Source organism: Neomonachus schauinslandi, chromosome 5 (assembly GCF_002201575.2).
Source record: "Neomonachus schauinslandi chromosome 5, ASM220157v2, whole genome shotgun sequence".
NCBI lineage: Eukaryota > Metazoa > Chordata > Mammalia > Carnivora > Phocidae > Neomonachus > Neomonachus schauinslandi.
In genome coordinates, this window is record NC_058407.1 from 113,426,346 (window position 1) to 113,443,650 (window position 17,305).

Here is a 17,305-nt window from a genome sequence, read left to right on the forward strand (position 1 = left end):
CATGTGTATACAGCATTGGATGGTGCACCTGAATTATCCGTGTCCCAGCTCTCCTGAAAGTTCTGTGGGCCTCTTTGGCTTTCCTGGGCCACAGGCCATGGGCTATGGATTTTGCTATCAAAGTGAGACCCAGGGAAATGAGAACATTAACTTAATATTTGCCACTATTATGACATTATTATTGTTTTAGCTGTGATAATCATATTGAGGACTTTTCTCTTTTTGTTTATAGGAGCCCTTATCTTTTCAGATTCATATAAAAATAATTTGGTGTTAGGGAGGACATGGGGTCGGGGAATGGTGAAATGAGATTCAGTCTCTGAATCAGTAAATGTTGAAGCTGGATGAAAACTTCACGGGAATTTATTCTACTATTTTCTCCACTTTTGTATGTATGTGAAATTTTCCATACTAAAATGTTTTCTAAAAAAAAAGACTGGATCTGCTTGCAGAATTGAAGCACGTGTGGTAAAACAATATCCTTCAGAAGTGACAGTAAGAGTGGCAGCAGAAGTAAGAGCTCTTTTTCTCCAACAAAGACCCAAAGACACTCTGAGCTCTGTGACAAGACAAGGGCCTTGTATTCAGGCAACTTGTTAAAAATGAGCTCCACAACAAGGCAAAGTCAGAAATAAGCAAGCAGAGCCCGAGGCATGTCCACATTTACACATTTATTTGGGTTTAGAGAGACAACACAGATAAAATACTTTGATCATACACAAGTTTATATTTGGTAAGAACATGTTGCCACGTGTTTATATTTTTAATTTTTTTCTGTCTTTAGTAAATGGCGTAATGTTGGAGAGATGTTGATGTCTTTCAGAAACACCAGTTGGGAACAGTATTTTGGAGCACGAAACTAATAAATACACAGTGTTTGTACGTAGCATCTGAAAACAGGAGAGCACGTGCAAGATGATACCCACCATGAGGGTCCTTGATTCCCTGTCCTGCTGCTATATTTACACCTGTGCTTTCTTTGTCCACGTTCTGAGGAATAGCTCCTACTCCAATTTGGGCAGTTTGTGACACTCCATATGGGTCTCCTCTATTCTCAGACATGAGCGGCATTCACCTTGCATTTTTGTGCAATCATACAGTTCTCAAAGGAGATTTCTTGGTAGAGAGCTTAGCTGAGGGCATGTTCTCTATTACAGCAGATGTGGAGGGCGTACAGTTTAGCAGAGAGAGGGAGAGAGAAAGCACACAGGAACAGATGCGGATGTTGTTCTTGTAATATTGGTACAGCTACCACACAGAAAAAGACATGTCAATAATATATTGTACAAGCTTTTACAGCAACATATGTTGATTTGCAACACTGTACAGTTCAGAGCTAAAGTGCACAACCCCAATCTGAGGTGACGAGAGAGTACTATCAATATAACGAAAGCAACACAATTTATACACACAATTGATTTCCTTTGCTTTCTTCACAGCCTTGTGACAGTACACGAAGTCAATGCCATTTATGTGTCTCAGATAAAGACATACCACACCTTTTTTTCAAGTATTTAAAAATAATAAACACAATATTGCTGAATTAACGAAAATGGCCATGTCAATTCTGATTAAGTTAACCCCAGACTTTTCTTAAATTTGGAAAGGATGGTCCCACATAAAGGCCTTTGGCACTGGGAATTTGAGCTAATGTTCAAAACCACCTTCCTCCCTCCCTCCCTCTCTCCCAAGTAGATTACAGACCTACTTTAAAGAATATTTTATTAGAATACTGGGACCTATTAAGCTTTTATTTACCCCCTTTCCTGGGTTTTGGTTGGCAGGGATTTCACTGATTGAGCAAGACTCCCAGACAACTTGGGGAAGGATCTGGAAGGGGCAGGGAGTGGGGGCAACAACCTATTTGTAAAAATTATTTTGCTGGAATTTCATACACAGACACAAATGCTTCTCCTTTTAATTCCATCATACCATCAAGTTAAAAAGCAGCAGCTTCTGATAGAGGATCGTACTGCAAGGTATAAGCATCCTGCATTTGAGAGGGGTCTGTCCAGGTCAGGGCCCTGGGCTCCACTGTCTTCTCCAAGCAGGACAGTGGGTTTGACGGTTAGTGTCTCTGCCTCTGAGGTAGGACCTTTTGGCCTGAGTCTCAAGATAGATGGGCAGCTATGTGCTTAGTCTCAATGGCCCATTTCTAGAAGGGAAAGGGATGCTTGGCCATTAGACATAGCCTAGAATGGGAGGTTTATTCCTTCATGAAATTCTGGGGTACAGATAAAAGTTTTCTCCTAATCATAGGGAACCCATTTGCTTCCTAGACAGGAAGGACCCAAACCTATGTTCATTTCAAGTATCAATGTTTTTGGATATAATGTGGGAGAAAGAATGTAGGGGCAAGCTCATGCAGATTTCAGATGGTGGGATCTTACGGTTATATTATAGGGCATTTCTTTCTTTCTTCTTTTGTATACCTGTAGTCTTTCTAAGATACATATAGAAAGGATGAATGTTCTAAGTTTGTATCTGCAATCTGCATAGATCAGTCTGTAGTCATCATACTAGTACTTGGAATCCGACAAACTGTGGCCCCACAAACATCTGTGGGAGCTCTTGTTAGTTCAGCCTTCTCCATCAGGTTTGTAGGGGAAGAAGAATTCTTTAAAATATTATCCTGAATTCTAAGGATCTTCCTATCTCTGCATACTCTGGTCACTTTCAGTCTTAACGACTGAGCCACCCAGGTGCCCCTGGTCACTTTCAATCTTGACAAGAGGCAGATAAAAGAAGTCTTAAGATGCTGTCTCAAAATCTCAGGTGAAGAGCTCACTTCATGAGAGGAAAATAACCACCCATGGGATAGAAATTAATTATTTGGGATTCCAGTGATGGGAACTTTTGTGTGTAGGAGAGGGGAAAGAATGGGAATAAGCAATTACCCAGGAGGTAAATGACTCCTTCCTGGACAGTGACAATATGGTGCCCAGGAGGACATCATTGTTCACACAAAGATCTCTTCTCTCAAGGCCAAGTTTAATTTTCTGGGATCACCACCTTCTGGAGTGTGCTTCATTCCTTTTTGCTCAGGCTGATTAGATTTTATTTTTATTTTCTCTAATTAATCCAAATGACCTAATAAAAGAATACTCTTTGGGAAGATGCTTCCAGAACGAGCATCCACCTTCTGTTCAAAACAAGCTGAACTGGAAAGCAGAGTACAATTACCCTAGTTTTAGTCTAAGATGAAGCTTGGCTTACCATGCTTACTGAGGGGGTCTGCTCAGGGTCAACTGGGCGGAAAACTCAGCAGGGAAGAGAATCTTATTGTCGATCTGGTCAGTCATTTTAAAGAACTTGCAATATTCTTTTGTGTTTGTTTTTTAATACTAACTTTAGAGATATGATAAACCGTCACATGAATAGAAAGAAGGCATTATACCTTTTAAGAATTTTGTGGGCCTATGTTTCAAAATAACTTTGCTCAGTGTTTTATTGTGCCTCCATTAAAAGAAAGAGAAAAAAAAATCTGGCTTAATTTTTATATCTGACCCTGCAGTTTGTATAACCCATATAAAATAAAAATCTATATGTTACAAAATAGGATTTCTTTTTAATATATATATTTTCCTTTTGTAAAATTATATGTATTTAAATACATTTGAAATGTTGCTATAGGTAAATTAGAAATTTTTTTTCTAATACTATGAAAAAGGCAAGAGTTTTTATTGTCAACATACATTTTATATGTACTTTCTCCTTTGGACTGCGCCCCAAAGAACCTTTTAGGATTCAGGGGCAATTTGGCACTATTCAATCGTACTACTCTGAAGTGAAAATAAAGCTTGATTTGCATACTATATTAAAAGTAAGGGAAGTATTTATAACAATTTTAAGCTTTTCATTATTGATTAGAACACAGCCTTTTGTCACTAATTTTTAGAGAGGTATTCTAAACTTAGGAAAGGATTTTTAAAAGGAGCAATGTTTTTTGGATTTTTAAACTGTACTCTACTTTGACATCACAATATAGAAATAGATTTACTTTGGAACAAACTACAAATACATTCACACAGTTTGTGACAACTTAATTGTCTACCTAGAGAATTGAAACAGCTTAGTGAGCTATGTTATTATAAATCTTGTCCAAGGCGTTCTATTTCTTCAATCAGGAAGTCAATATCTTGGTGAGTTGCTGCGGGATTTGAGATGACCATGCGGAAGAAATTGACCTTGTCTCCCAAGGGCTGGTAGCTGACCATTGTGGTCCCATACTCCATCATTCTGGCTTTAATCACTGGGGCCACCTGTGGGAGAGATCAGAGCCACATGGTGACCCCTGGGGACCCTTCCTCTAGTAAAAGAACCCAATATCAAGTAGCATTTTTAGTTTTTAATTAAACAACCAGACTCATATTTGTTTCCCTTAAAGAAATTTTCTCCAAGTTTTTTCGGGATCAGAGCACTAGAGCAGTTTAATACATCCAAATTCTTGAAGGTGATAAGATGAATAATAAGTGATAGGCCCTCAGTTGTTTGCTCCCTCATCCTTGGCTTTGTGAAAAAGAAAACTGCAGACCCTGAATGGAGTCACACTAGGCCACGTCACCAACCCTGGGCTTCATACCTAACCTAATTGCACTTTCAATTTCTTCCAAGAATATAGTCTTAGCTGGTCAGTCAGGAATCTTCTGGTCAGCATCAAAATGGTACTCAGTCACATGGCCCCTTCCCATCCCCCAAAGAAACATGAGGTAATCACCTATTAAGACCCTTTTCCCCAAAGAAAGGTGAGCTCACCCAAAATAATTCTCTTTTCTGTTTGTGACTTCCTTGTCCTGCCTTTAAAAACCTCTCCCTTTCTATAGCCCCTTGGAGCTCCCCTCTACTTCCTAGATGGGATGATGCCTAAAGCCAATTAGATTTTTAAACTATACCTCAGTTGAGTTTTTGTTATTTAACAACTTGCAGTTATGGTTTTGGGAGAATGGGAAGAATTCGGTGTTGGTTCCAAGGCTAAATAGTTTAGCAATACAACATTTGGGGGAGGGCTTTTTGTTTTTCCCTCAGTAGATATAAAAACACTGGAAATAGAACATAGCTCAGAGAATGGTTACCAAGAGGTAAGCCTCAATATCAAGTGATGTCTGAAAATAAGCAGACTTTTGAGCCTTTAAAGCCCTTTTCTTTCTTGAGACCCTAAAGCTTTCCAGTTTCTTTTCATTCTCCTTTTGCATTATCTCAGTTTATAAGATTTTTTGAAATGCATTCCTTAATCATGATGAAAATCAGCTGAGGCCAAAAGGAGAGCCCACAAACACTTAACATTACAGAGGTGGCTCTCAGGTGAGATTTTACCACATGTATGCCAGAATGATTACAGCGTCAGTAGTTCTCTGATGACTGTGTATGAGATGAAGTTCAAACTCTCGAGCTCAGCACAAAGCTATTTTGTCCCCCAGCTCTGAGGACTTATCTTCCAGTGCTCGCTAAAACTAATCTTCAACTCGGCCACATATATTTTTCTCCCTTCACACTTGTCCTCAGTCTTCCTGTGTCACACTTGTTGTCTTGGCTCCAAGTTCCCTTTCTCTTCCAAGACATATCCTATATAGACCCCAAGACTCCACCACAGACCTACAACCATGATGAAGCTTTTCTTGACTCCTCTAGCCCAGTAGCTTCTTTCTCCTTTTAAGTGGTAAATACATGATCCTTACCCATAGAGTCTGTCTGCAGAAACTTTCCTATTGTCCTATTACTTATAAGAAAATACATTTCATCTCTGTAATTTTGAAACCGTAAGCTCTGAAGGGCACAGTGTCTTTTACTTCTTTTGTTTACAAGCACAACTGTGTGTGCACATTGAGGGCTCCCCAAGTCCTTATTAAATTAAATAAAGAGTAGAATAATAGGGATAGCTATCTAGGAAGAGGAACACATTTAACTTAGGTCTAACTGTGTGTATGATCTGTTCATGTATTTTACCATTAGAGTCTGTAAATATAACATCTGATCATTTAAGTTCATTGCTGCAAATATGTAACCAGGAATGGTTGATGTCAGGGAGCTTTAGACTTATTTAGATATACATAGTAAGTAACTCAGTTCAAAATGGGGACTATACCTTACATCATAGTTGGATTCATTTTAATGAAGAATAGTTTGATTCAGATGGAATGCTGTTATGAACATGCAACTTTTGAACACCAACACTTAAATAATCATTTGTTTACAATGAGATTTTCATCTTCACAGTACTCATTGTGAAAATGACATATCTGATAAAGTGTTAGTATCCAAAAACCTATAAATAACTTATAAAATTCAACACCCCAAAACCAAAAAATCCAATTAAAAAATGGGCAAAATACATTTCTCCAAAGAAGACATCAGATGGCCAATAGACACATGAAAAGATGCTCAACATCACTCATCATCAGGGACATGCAAATCAAAACTACAATGAGATTTCATCTCCCACCCGTCAGAGTGGCTAAAATAAAAAATATAAGAAACAACAGGTGTTGGTGAGGATGTGGAGAAACGGACCCTCTTACACTCTTGTCGGGAATGCAAACTGGTGCAACCACTGTGGAAAACAGTATGGAAGGTCCTCAAAAAGTTAACAATAGAACTACTTTATGATCCAGTAATTGCACTAGTAGGTATTTACCCCCAAAATATAAAAACACTAATTCAAAGGGATACATGCACTGCTATTTTTATAACAGCATTACTTATAATAGACAAATTATGGAAACAGCCCAAGTGTCCTTTGATTGATGAATGGATAAAGAAAAGGTGGTATATATGTGTGTGTGTGTGTGTGTGTGTGTGTGTGTCCACACACACAAGGGAATAAAAAAGAATGAAATCTTGCCATTTGCAACAACGTGGATGGAGCTAGAGAGTATTATGCTAAGAGAAATAAGTCAGAGAGAGACAAATACTGTATGATTTTACTCATATGTGGAATTTAAAAAAACAAAACAATGGTTTTCTTTTTTAAATTGATCAAGGGAAAAAAAAGAGAGAGAGAAACCAAGAAACAGATTCTTAACTATAGAGAACAAACTGATGTTTACCAGAGGGGGGGGTGGGGGAATGGGAGAAATGGGTGATGGGGATTAAGGAGGGCACTTGTTGTGATGAGCACCAGGGAATGTATGCAAGTGTTGAATCACTATATTGTACACCTGAAACTAATATAACACTGTATGCTAACTATACTGAAATTTAAAATTTAAAAAAGAAAGCTAAGTGAATGTAAAAAAACCCCAAACAAAGTACTCACTGTGTAAAATCGATGTATTTCCTATCAGGCCCAATTATTTATTAGTTACCAAAGAGAAAACCAAGGACAGAGTTCATCTTCACTTTCATGTCACCCTCACCTCACATCCTAAACCTGATTGCCTCATCTAAACATGAATGTGCTTGATGATTCCAGCCCTGGGATTTTCTGATTCTAGGTTAACGTGTTCTTAAGTCTCTTTCAGCCCCTTTTTTATTACACAGGAAGATAATATAAAGAGGAATGTTTCTTTTTTTCCCCTGAAGGATTAAGGATGTACATAGAGCATCAGTCTCATCCCAGGGAATAAGTATGAAAAAGAATTTGAATATCTCAACTCTGGGGTTAAGTTCTGAAAGTGGATCTAGTAGAATATCCTAGCATAAGGACATGAAATTTATCACTTTGTGCTGTGAGACATGGCAAATCATTGTGTTCCTGGGAAGAGAAATCCCAAAATAGAAAAGGAATTCCAAATCCATGTGTCTGTGGAAGAATCACATAACTATTCCTTAATTTTTATTTGTGTAATAAATCATGCTTGCTCTTTAGAACTGACAAAAACAATGATAATGCTTTACTCAGTGAATTAAACTCTGATTTCATTTTCATGGGCAATCCCAGCAAAACCACATAGAGATGGTATTTATTATTAAAGACAATCATCTCTAACTTTTCAGAGAAGTTAAATCAAATCAGAAGTTAAATCAAATTAATCAGAAGTTAAATTAAATGGTAACAGACATCATCCCAAACAGGTTTTGGTATAAAGTCAGATTCATTCCTCGCAGTTACTGAAGCTAGCTGGGTTGGAGAAATCATATGACTTTCGTCTAAATACATATGACTTTTGGCTGCTTCCAGAAAATGTGGATGAACTAAAATTAGCAGAAACATGGAACATCTACTTCATTGCATAATCACTAATTGGAAGTTCAGAAGGAAAATAAGATTCTGACTCTTCTGATGAATATATAGCATTTTCACTTATTTCTAGATGTTGTCTTTTGATCCCATTCTTGGTTTTGTTGAATAAAGAGAGTCAGGAAAGAGAGGCTGCCTGTTGAAGATTTCACTAAAGACCTCAGCAGGAGCTCTTGGTGCTGCCTTATAAGTTTTAGGGTGTCATTTTCTCCCTTGTGTCATTAGCTTTTTCAATCCCTTAGAAAACAATAACCAGGGAACTATCCCATAATTTGAAACCACATTTATTTCTCCCAAGAGAGCTCAGGTTAAAGCATCACGGAATCACAGAAATGTATTTTTTCATTATGTATCACAAAATCTTTTTGTTTCAAAATCTTGGAAACGTGAGTGAAATTTTTGGAAAAATGAAAAAGCAGAATAACAACAAACAGGAATCCTAACACTTTAAAATTTCACCAATTAAATTCCTTGTTACATTTAACAACGTAGACTTTGGAAGAGTGTCACCTTAAATATGAGGCCAATCTACTTCCTTACCAATGTACTTTTCAATCCACTGTTGACCTTTTGGAAGTCCATCAATCATAGACTGGTAGAAGTCAGGATGAGATACGCAGATAATGATCAAATACAATGCAATAAAACACAAGATGAAGGTGATGATGAAGAACCAGGATTCTTGTCTGATGAATGCCCTCATGGACTCCACCTGCTTGTCCTGCCTGTGTCTAAGGCATTTGCCTGTGGTCGTGTGGCGCCCCAGGCCTTCTGTGTCCACTGTGCCTCAGTGATGATGGGCCACCTGCACATTCACAGTCCTGATCAGGCAGCAGGAAATACTCCAACCTGATTCTCAGCCTCCCTCATGAAGTTGTTGACTCTGCTTGTTTCATAATAACCACCTGTTGCCTAGATATCTGTCCCCATGTCACTGTGAGCTCTGGAGAAAGACCTATGATCCACTAGTAGGTTTCCTAAATATCGTTTCTGCTCCCTGTTCTGGAATGTGTAAATGGCACGTTAGCTCAGCAAACGTTTTTGAGTGACTTACTGTATGCTAAGCCTTGTACCAAGACAAGAGGGCACAAAGAGTAATTCTTCCTTGGAGGGTCCAGAATTTAACTTAATTCTCGTTTGCCACATGCCACATGGAAGTCTCCACATTTCCTCCCATTTTGGGTCTATGTCAGCACTGACAAGAGAATTTTATGTAGTGATAGAGATGTGTTATATCTCCACTATCTGATACAATAACCACTGGTCACAAGTTGAGCCCTTGAAATGTGGCCAGTGTAACTGAAGAAGTGAATTTCTGGTTGAATTTAATTTTGATTGATTTAAATTTAAATGCCCTACGCGGCTATTGATACCATACTGGATAGAGCAAATGATCTACTTTATTTTACCTCCGTTGTTTTCCCTCTGGGATTGTGTGCATGTGTGTGTTTGAGCATGTGAAGATTTACTGGTCCCTGGACATTATACTTTAAGGGATTTATATTTAAGAAGAAACTTTTCTGAAACTCTGAAAAATTATTGACATAAATAAACAAAAGTTAACCTTGATATTTTATGTGGTTCTACTGAATCAGAATTCCAACTCTGACTTGCTGAATTCTCTATCTTCTAGTCAGGAAAATGGAATCACAGGAGAGGAAAAAATTAAGAGAACTCATTTTGCAATCCCCAGACCTAATTCAAATTTGAATTACCAACAGTATAAAAATAGTTGACTAATATTCTCATGGCTCTCCCCAAGAAATAATCTCCATTCCCATCACAGTTTATGTGATTTGCCAAAACCTGAGGCATCTGAAGAGAGCTGTACTGAAATGGGGGGAATTCAGAATTGATTTTTTTTAAAGATTTTATTTATTTATTTGACAGAGAGAGAGAGACGGCGAAAGAAGGAATACAAGCAGGGGGAGTGGGAGAGGGAGAAGCAGGCTTCCCGCTGAGCGGGGAGCCCAATTCAGGGTTCAATCCCAGGGTCTTGGGATCATGACCTGGGCCGAAGGCAGATGCTTAACAACTGAGCCCCCAGGCACCCCTCAGAATTGATTTTTGCTCAGAAAGTGATGGGAGAAACCGCTTTCTGTTCTGTTTGCCCATCTTGCCCCATCCCTCAGCCCAGCAATAATGAATTGATTCAACAAAGGAAATCAGTCAAATTACCCCATGGATTCTGTCTGATCAATGGATTCATTAAAGAGGTAGAGCCAATGAGAATGGAAACATCTAATTTCTAACTAACTTGTTAAATAAAATTAGTTATTGGTAAGATGATACATACTGCGGAGAAGCCACACCATAAAACATCAGGAAAAAATATGAATTCTTTCTTCTCAAACGATAACAGGCCCCTTTTTGCCTCCCTATCATCTTTTTCAATGTGACCCTCATCCTGCCTCCCTCCTATCTCTTGGGCTTGATTTCTTGGAATTGGCAAATGAGCCAACTTCATTACAACTTCAAACATGACCATGACCCCTCCTACTCAGACACATGCGCTGATGGATTCCCATTCTAGAAGCTTTCTTCCATGCATTCCTCTAGGTCAGTGGCTCTGAGCCTGGGCTGCACATTGGGATCACCTGGAGAACTTTTAGAACCATGCCCAAGCCCATCCCAAACCAACTGGATTAAATTCTCGGGGTTAAGACCTGGTCATCAGTGTTTTCTATAAAGCTTCAGGCTGATTCTAATGTGTGGCCAGGATTGCAAACCACTACTCTAATTAGGAGGCTTCACTTAAACTCCTCAACTATGTGTCAGTTTCTTCCTGATGAAGGTTTGATCCTGGATTGTCTACTGGCAGGTATTCACATTTATAAGCCTTCCTGGAGGTTTTCAACCACAAAAAATCCTGTTGTTTGACATAGAAGGAAATAAAATATTCTGAAAGGTCAGTGAGGCAGCCCAGGCTCCTTCGCAGTGGGGGAGAGGGCCTCCCCTGTTCCTGACAGCAACTGGAAGAAGTCCCCTCCTTTGTGGTAAATGGAAAACCAACCAACCAACTAACCCAGGCTCTGAGATCCAAATACACACAATCATCCCTAGTTTCCCATTCCTCAACACTGAGATGGGGCCCCACAATTACCTCCCTTCAAGATTCTCTTTGGGGTACATTATCAACCGAATCTCACCCATGTGTAAGTGATGGGAGTAGGAGAGGAAAAAAGATAAAGGATATCTTACTGGCCACAGAAGAATCTGAAGTTCAAGCCCTCCAGCTCTGGAGTCAGTGATTTTGGGAAAGTGATTTTTTTTTTTTTCCTCTCTGTGCTTCAGTTTCCCCCTCAGCAAAATGGGGAGACAGCAGTGCTTCCCAGATTAGTTTGCTTAGACTGAAGTAAATTTCTAGGCCCATGATGGGGCTGCTCCTGCCCAGATGTCACATCAGGAAATGGACACTTAACTTGCATAACCCTGTAAATGCTCTGTTTAACCAGAAACATGGAATATCCAGTCAGGAAATCCCCAACGCCTAGCCAACCCTGGGCTCTATACTTATTTTGTTGTTCCTTACTCATTTTCTTTTTCTTTTCCTTTTTTTTTTTTTTTAGAGAGAGAGAGAGAGAGGGTGCATGAGTGCATGCATGCATGCACACAAACAGGGAGGGTGGGCAGAGGGAGAGGGAAAGAGAATCTCAAGCTTGTTCCGTGCCCAACACAGAGCCTGACGCGCGGCTCCATCTCACGACCCTGAAATCATGACCTAAGCCAAAATCAAGAGTTGGACATTTAACCGACTGAGCCACCCAGGTGCCCCTCCTTATTCATTTTCTATCTTTCTCTTCCTGTTCCTTATTCTTCATCCTATAAAAGCTTCTTGCATTCCACCCCATTTTGCAGTTCTCTGGACCCCTGGGAATGGAGGCTGCCTGCTTCATGAAGTGTTAAATGAAGTTTGTTTGTGTCACCTAAATTGTCTTCTTCAGTCCTTTCTAACACTTATGATAATTGAGTGATTTAATGCTAGATCACAGTTGAGCCTGGGACATAACATGCACTCTACACAGTGGCCATTAGTATTGTTCCCTGCCCCCGGGCCCTTCTGGGGTTCACCATAGCTCTAAAGACTCCACAGGGTAGCCTTGACCTTGGCATCTCAAGAGGGTCAGCAGCAGCTCTGATTTCTAACCATTGCTGGTGCCTGAAATCTCTTCTGTGTTTTTAACAGTTTTGCTGGGCAGGTCAGCCAACTTCACCAAGGGTTCTTTTTTTTTTTTTTTTTTGCCCTTATATATTTTTTAAAATTTTATTTTATTATGTTATGTTAATCACCACACATTACATCATTAGTTTTTGATGTAGTGATCCATGATTCATTATTTGCGTATAACACCCAGTGCTCCATTCAATATGTGCCCTCCTTAATACCCCTCACCAGGCTAACCCATCCCCCCACCCCCCTCCCCTCTAGAACCCTCAGTTTGTTTCTCAGAGTCCATAGTCTCTCATGGTTCGTCTCCCGCTCCGATTTCCCCCCCTTCATTCTTCCCCTCTTGCTATCTTCTTCTTTTTTTTTTTTTTAACATATAATGTATGATTTGTGAATGACAGTAAAGCTGTCACCTGATTGCTTATTTTAAGATATCATAAACTTGCTCTCAGGAAAAAAGAAGCAAACAGAGTAGTCAAAAGTCTGGCTATACCAGGTCTGAATGGCCTGGTTCTGTAGGAGCCCATGAAGGGGAGTGGGCCTGTGCACCAAGGTCAAGGTTGGATTTCTCCTCTCTAGAGAGACGCCATGCATGTGCAAGGCCCACTAGACGCGCTGATGTCCGGACCAGAGAAGCCTGTATCACTTACCTTTGAGAGGCGGCTCATTCTCTCTTCATTGTCCTCCAGGACACGCAGACTCGGGGGCACGTACCAGAAACAGACATTTGTGTGCTGAGGCTATAAGGAGGAAAGTAAGATTCACACTCGGCCCATTGTGGCCATTTAGAAAATTCCAAGGACATTTCAAACCTATTCTGCAGCTTCCGAATAGAATTCCTATTTTAAATCCATAATCACTTTTGGAGTGCCTGACTTTCGCCACATTATATAGAGTTATTGTTTTGTCAGTTTGCGTTTTTTACTCCAGCTCAGGACAGTGACCCCATCAGCCCAGCTTCTCCTTTGTAATGCTCCCCTTTACCTGGACAGTACATGATTGACATAAAAAAAAAAAAATCCGTGATAAGAACTGGTAAGAACTGGAACTGACTAAACTTTTTGGGATTGTAGAGATCAGAATACGTACCTTTCCGTCAAACACCATTTCGTATCCTTCTCGGTTTTTTATGATATTGTATAAATACTCTGCCAGCTCCAAGCACTTATCAATATGTGCTTCAAACCCAGTGGTGCCCTGAGTAAGAGAAGAAAGCTTATCAGGCGGGTGGACTCTCTGTGGGGCTAATCTCTCTGGAGACTGATGCTTTCTCTGCCACTTCCACCTCAGGGCTGCTCCACACTTTCCTTGCATAAGACTGTGCTTCCAGAGGCTTTTCTGGTGATTATTTCTCCTTTGATGCTCCCCCCTCAGGTGTTTTAGTTCCTTTCATGTCATCACAGCTCCCTACAGCGGATTCCTCTTCTTCCCGAGGCCCCATTCTCTAGTAGGCAATTATTTTGATTACTCGAGGGGAAAATTTGCCTCTGCAACTCTGAGGGGTAATTATGGAAGTCAGTAATGACAGGAGGCTGGGCTGTTCTTCTCCTGTGGAGAGGCAGCATCATCAGGGAGCCCCCAGCAGACCAGCTTAGCCCCTGCCCATCATGAAAATTTACCATTTCCAGATCCCACTTTTGTTCACCAATGTAACCCCATTATAGAACAAATAGGGTAGGTACTCAATGAAGATTTGTTGAACAAATGAATGTATGAATCTTAAGGGGCACACAGATGCTTTGTTAGCCTGTCATTCTGCAAAGCTCATTAGATTTCTCCTCTGGGGATAAATGACTCATGTGTTGGTAATGGGCAAACATTATCAGGGAGGTCTTTTAGTTTCCAGCTCCGGAAGCCCAAGAACTTGTGAAAAAGAACGCTACAGCTGTGGACTGGAGCTGTTTAACGGACCTTAGGACACCCCAGGGCATTACTTTTCAAAATGGCTTTCCTCCTAACTCCTTCAGCATTTCTGGAGTGCTAATGGAAAGCTTAGACAAACAGCTAACGCTTATTCCAGGAGCACTTGGAAGAGGCCAACCCGTGACTAATCCAACATGGAAACTGGAGGGAGCAGCTGTAATGGACATAAGATGGGCCCGTGCTCCTACTGATGGTCTCATCATTTCAGCTAAAAGGGGGATGCAGCATAGCCAGAGACTTTAACATCTGAAGCCTTAAAGAAATCTGATGGGCTCAGGAATCATTTCTATGGAGACTGCCACCCAAGTTGATTGGTCAAAGAGTCTGACTGGTTCCTGATGACCCCAAGGAAGGGCCCTGATTGATGCCTGAACACTCGGGCCAGAGCCTACACCATGCACTCTATGACTTTGTGGTGTCAAGGATTTGGGGTTGGTTTGGACTGACCTGGCAGTTTGGGTACACTGGGGATGGCCCCTAAGTGGGAGGGAGAGAAGTTCATTGTTCTCCAAACTGGATCCTTTGGACCGGTCCAGAGTTGGCTTTAAACTGGCACGTACTTGATCCAGGATATGGCCGGGACCAGCAGGACTCTGAGCCTGTCCAGCCCCATGGCCTTGGCTAATCTCCCTGATCACATGGGAAGGGTGGTGTCTGTGTGATTTCCCTCCCACACAGGGACATGGTAAAGTAAAATGAATGCTCTGAAAAGGAGTTGTATTGCAAAGGCAGTGTGATCATCACAGACTGGATGGGGAGTCCTCTGGCCTTTGCTAGTCTAGGACTTTACTTGAGATGATCAGGAGTAACCTGACCATCCCTAGTTGTAAGCTAAAGAGGTACAAGGGATGGGCGGGCGGGGGGGGGGGGGGATGACACAGGAAACTCTAGTGTGCTCTTAGAAGCCTGTCTCTTCATGTTGGATATTTATGGGAATAAGAGCCATATTTTATTTTCAAGGTTTTGAAGGCTTTTAGGAGATTCTCCAAAATGTACTCATTCATCAACTACTTTCTGAGTAGTTGTTCTATGCCACACAGTTGTTACTCTGAGAATAACAGGATACCTGAAATACCCTGGAAAACTTGATCAGGCGTGACATCACCATGACCCGGGTTGCTATGAAGGAAGCTGAGGAGGGCTCTGACCGGCGCGCCTAAATCAAAGTCTGGACCCCAGCGTCTGAGTTACGCTGAGGGAGCTACAGGAGAAAGATGGTTTTATTTTCTCCCTCATTGCCCACACACTTAGGATTGGTTTAGGCTGACATGGCTGAAATGCACACTCCACAAGGGCACACACTGGCGTTTCTTTTGTTCACCACTGTCTCGCTCGTACCAGCAGGGCTGGCATACATTAGGTGCTCAATGTACATTTGTGGAATGAATGGATGAGTGGATGGAAGTCTACTTTTAATCCCTGGGGCAGTGTTTTTACAGAGTATGTTCTGAGGAACCATCTCTATCGGCACCAGGTTAGTTGCGTTAATAACGTAGCTCTGCTGGTTGAAATCCTACGTATTCTACCTATCCTCTTCTAGACCCGTCTCCGAGGCGACCTCTTAATAAATCATTTTTGGCTCTCAAACTAGGAATGGGCTTTCCATCCTTTAACTTCTCAAGGTGCGTCTGTGTTTCTTTTACAACCAGTTATTTTCTGTCTTATGTGATGGTTATCTGTGCATTTAGCTTACCTCGTCTGGAAAATTGTGGCCCCCTCATCCCACCCAGCATCAGGCACAATAACAGATACTCATTAGCTACTTATTAAAATAAATTGATATTTTAGAGAGAAAGTGAACATTCATTCAGTCACTCAGCAAAGGGTGCGTCGTATCACTTTCCCTTTAATGGTTTTCTCCTGGTATTTTTTTTTTCTCAGCCATTTGCCAGTCCCTCTGTTACCTACATTTTTTTTTTTTTTAAAGATTATTTATTTGACAGAGAGAGACACAGCGAGAGAGGGAACACAAGCAGGGGGAGAGGGAGAGGGAGTAGCAGGCTTCCCGCTGAGCAGGGAGCGCCATGCGGGGCTCGATCCCAGGACCCCGGGATCATGACCTGAGCTGAAGGCAGAGCCACCCCAGGCGCCCCTGTTATCTACATTTTTAATGAGGGAGGCCAATCACAGAAAACTGTAAGGAAACCTGCTAATTTGCATAACCATACACAGAGAAATTTACCATGAAAACTAGGTAGTTACACATTGAGCCATGCTTGCAGACCTAAAATTAAGGTTCGTTCATTCTCTGTCTCTCTCCCTCTCCCTCCCACCCTCTCTCTCTCCCTTCCTTCCTCCCTCTTTCTTTCCTTCCCCCTTCCTTTCTCCTCCCTCCTTCCTCTCCCTCCCTCCCCCACTCTTCCTCCCTCCCTCTGCCCCTCCCTCCCTTTCCTTCCTTCCTTTCTTCCTTTCTCTTTCTCCCTCTCTTTCTTCCTCCCCTCCCTTTCCTTCCTTCCTTCCTTCCTTTCTCTTTCTCTTTCTTCCTCCCTTCCTTCTTTCCTTCCTTCCTTCCTTTCTTCCTTCCTTCCTCTCTTTTTGTTTTTTTCTATCTACTCTGAGTTTTACCCACCGAGGAAATCTGGAAAATCTGGAAAATAACCACCAAGTCTTATTTAACATTCTCTAATAAAATACAGACAAAATGAAAGATCTCCTCACTAAGAACAGAGCTGAGGGCAGGCACAGGGCCTTTGCTCCTGACAGGCTTACGTCTGGTATTACTGTCCGGAAAGCCTGCCAGCATCACATCAAGAGGCTCATTTTTTTTTTTTTTTTGCATATAGTTGCTTTCATCAAGTTCTCTTGGACTTAATGTGGAGGCTGTCTGTCAGTGCATTTAGCTCCATCAGTCATTAACAGATTAAGGAATATTTATAGTTAGGTTACTTATTTTCATGTGGTTTGTATTGCGAAGGAGAAAATGTGGATTCACTTGAATGCTGCAGTCTCCAGGCATATCCGATAACAGAGGGTTTACTGATTAATGCTGCCTCCTCCTCAGTATTGTTTTTGCAGATCCTTTTCTCATGCCCGAGGGA

General features: G+C 41.0%; 1 protein-coding gene across 1 annotated transcript in view; it reads right to left on the reverse strand.

Moving 5' to 3' along the window:
- Positions 1 to 3,462: 3,462 nt before the first annotated feature.
- GAD2 (glutamate decarboxylase 2) overlaps positions 3,463 to 17,305 on the reverse strand; it is a 77,668-nt gene continuing 63,825 nt past the window's right edge. The window contains exons 14-16 of the mRNA XM_021687153.1: positions 13,434 to 13,541; positions 12,995 to 13,084; positions 3,463 to 4,262 (exon numbers count right to left, since the gene is read on the reverse strand). Coding sequence (XP_021542828.1) covers positions 4,089 to 4,262; positions 12,995 to 13,084; positions 13,434 to 13,541 — 372 coding nt within the window. The 3' untranslated portion in view covers positions 3,463 to 4,088. The remainder of the gene's footprint in view (positions 4,263 to 12,994; positions 13,085 to 13,433; positions 13,542 to 17,305) is intronic.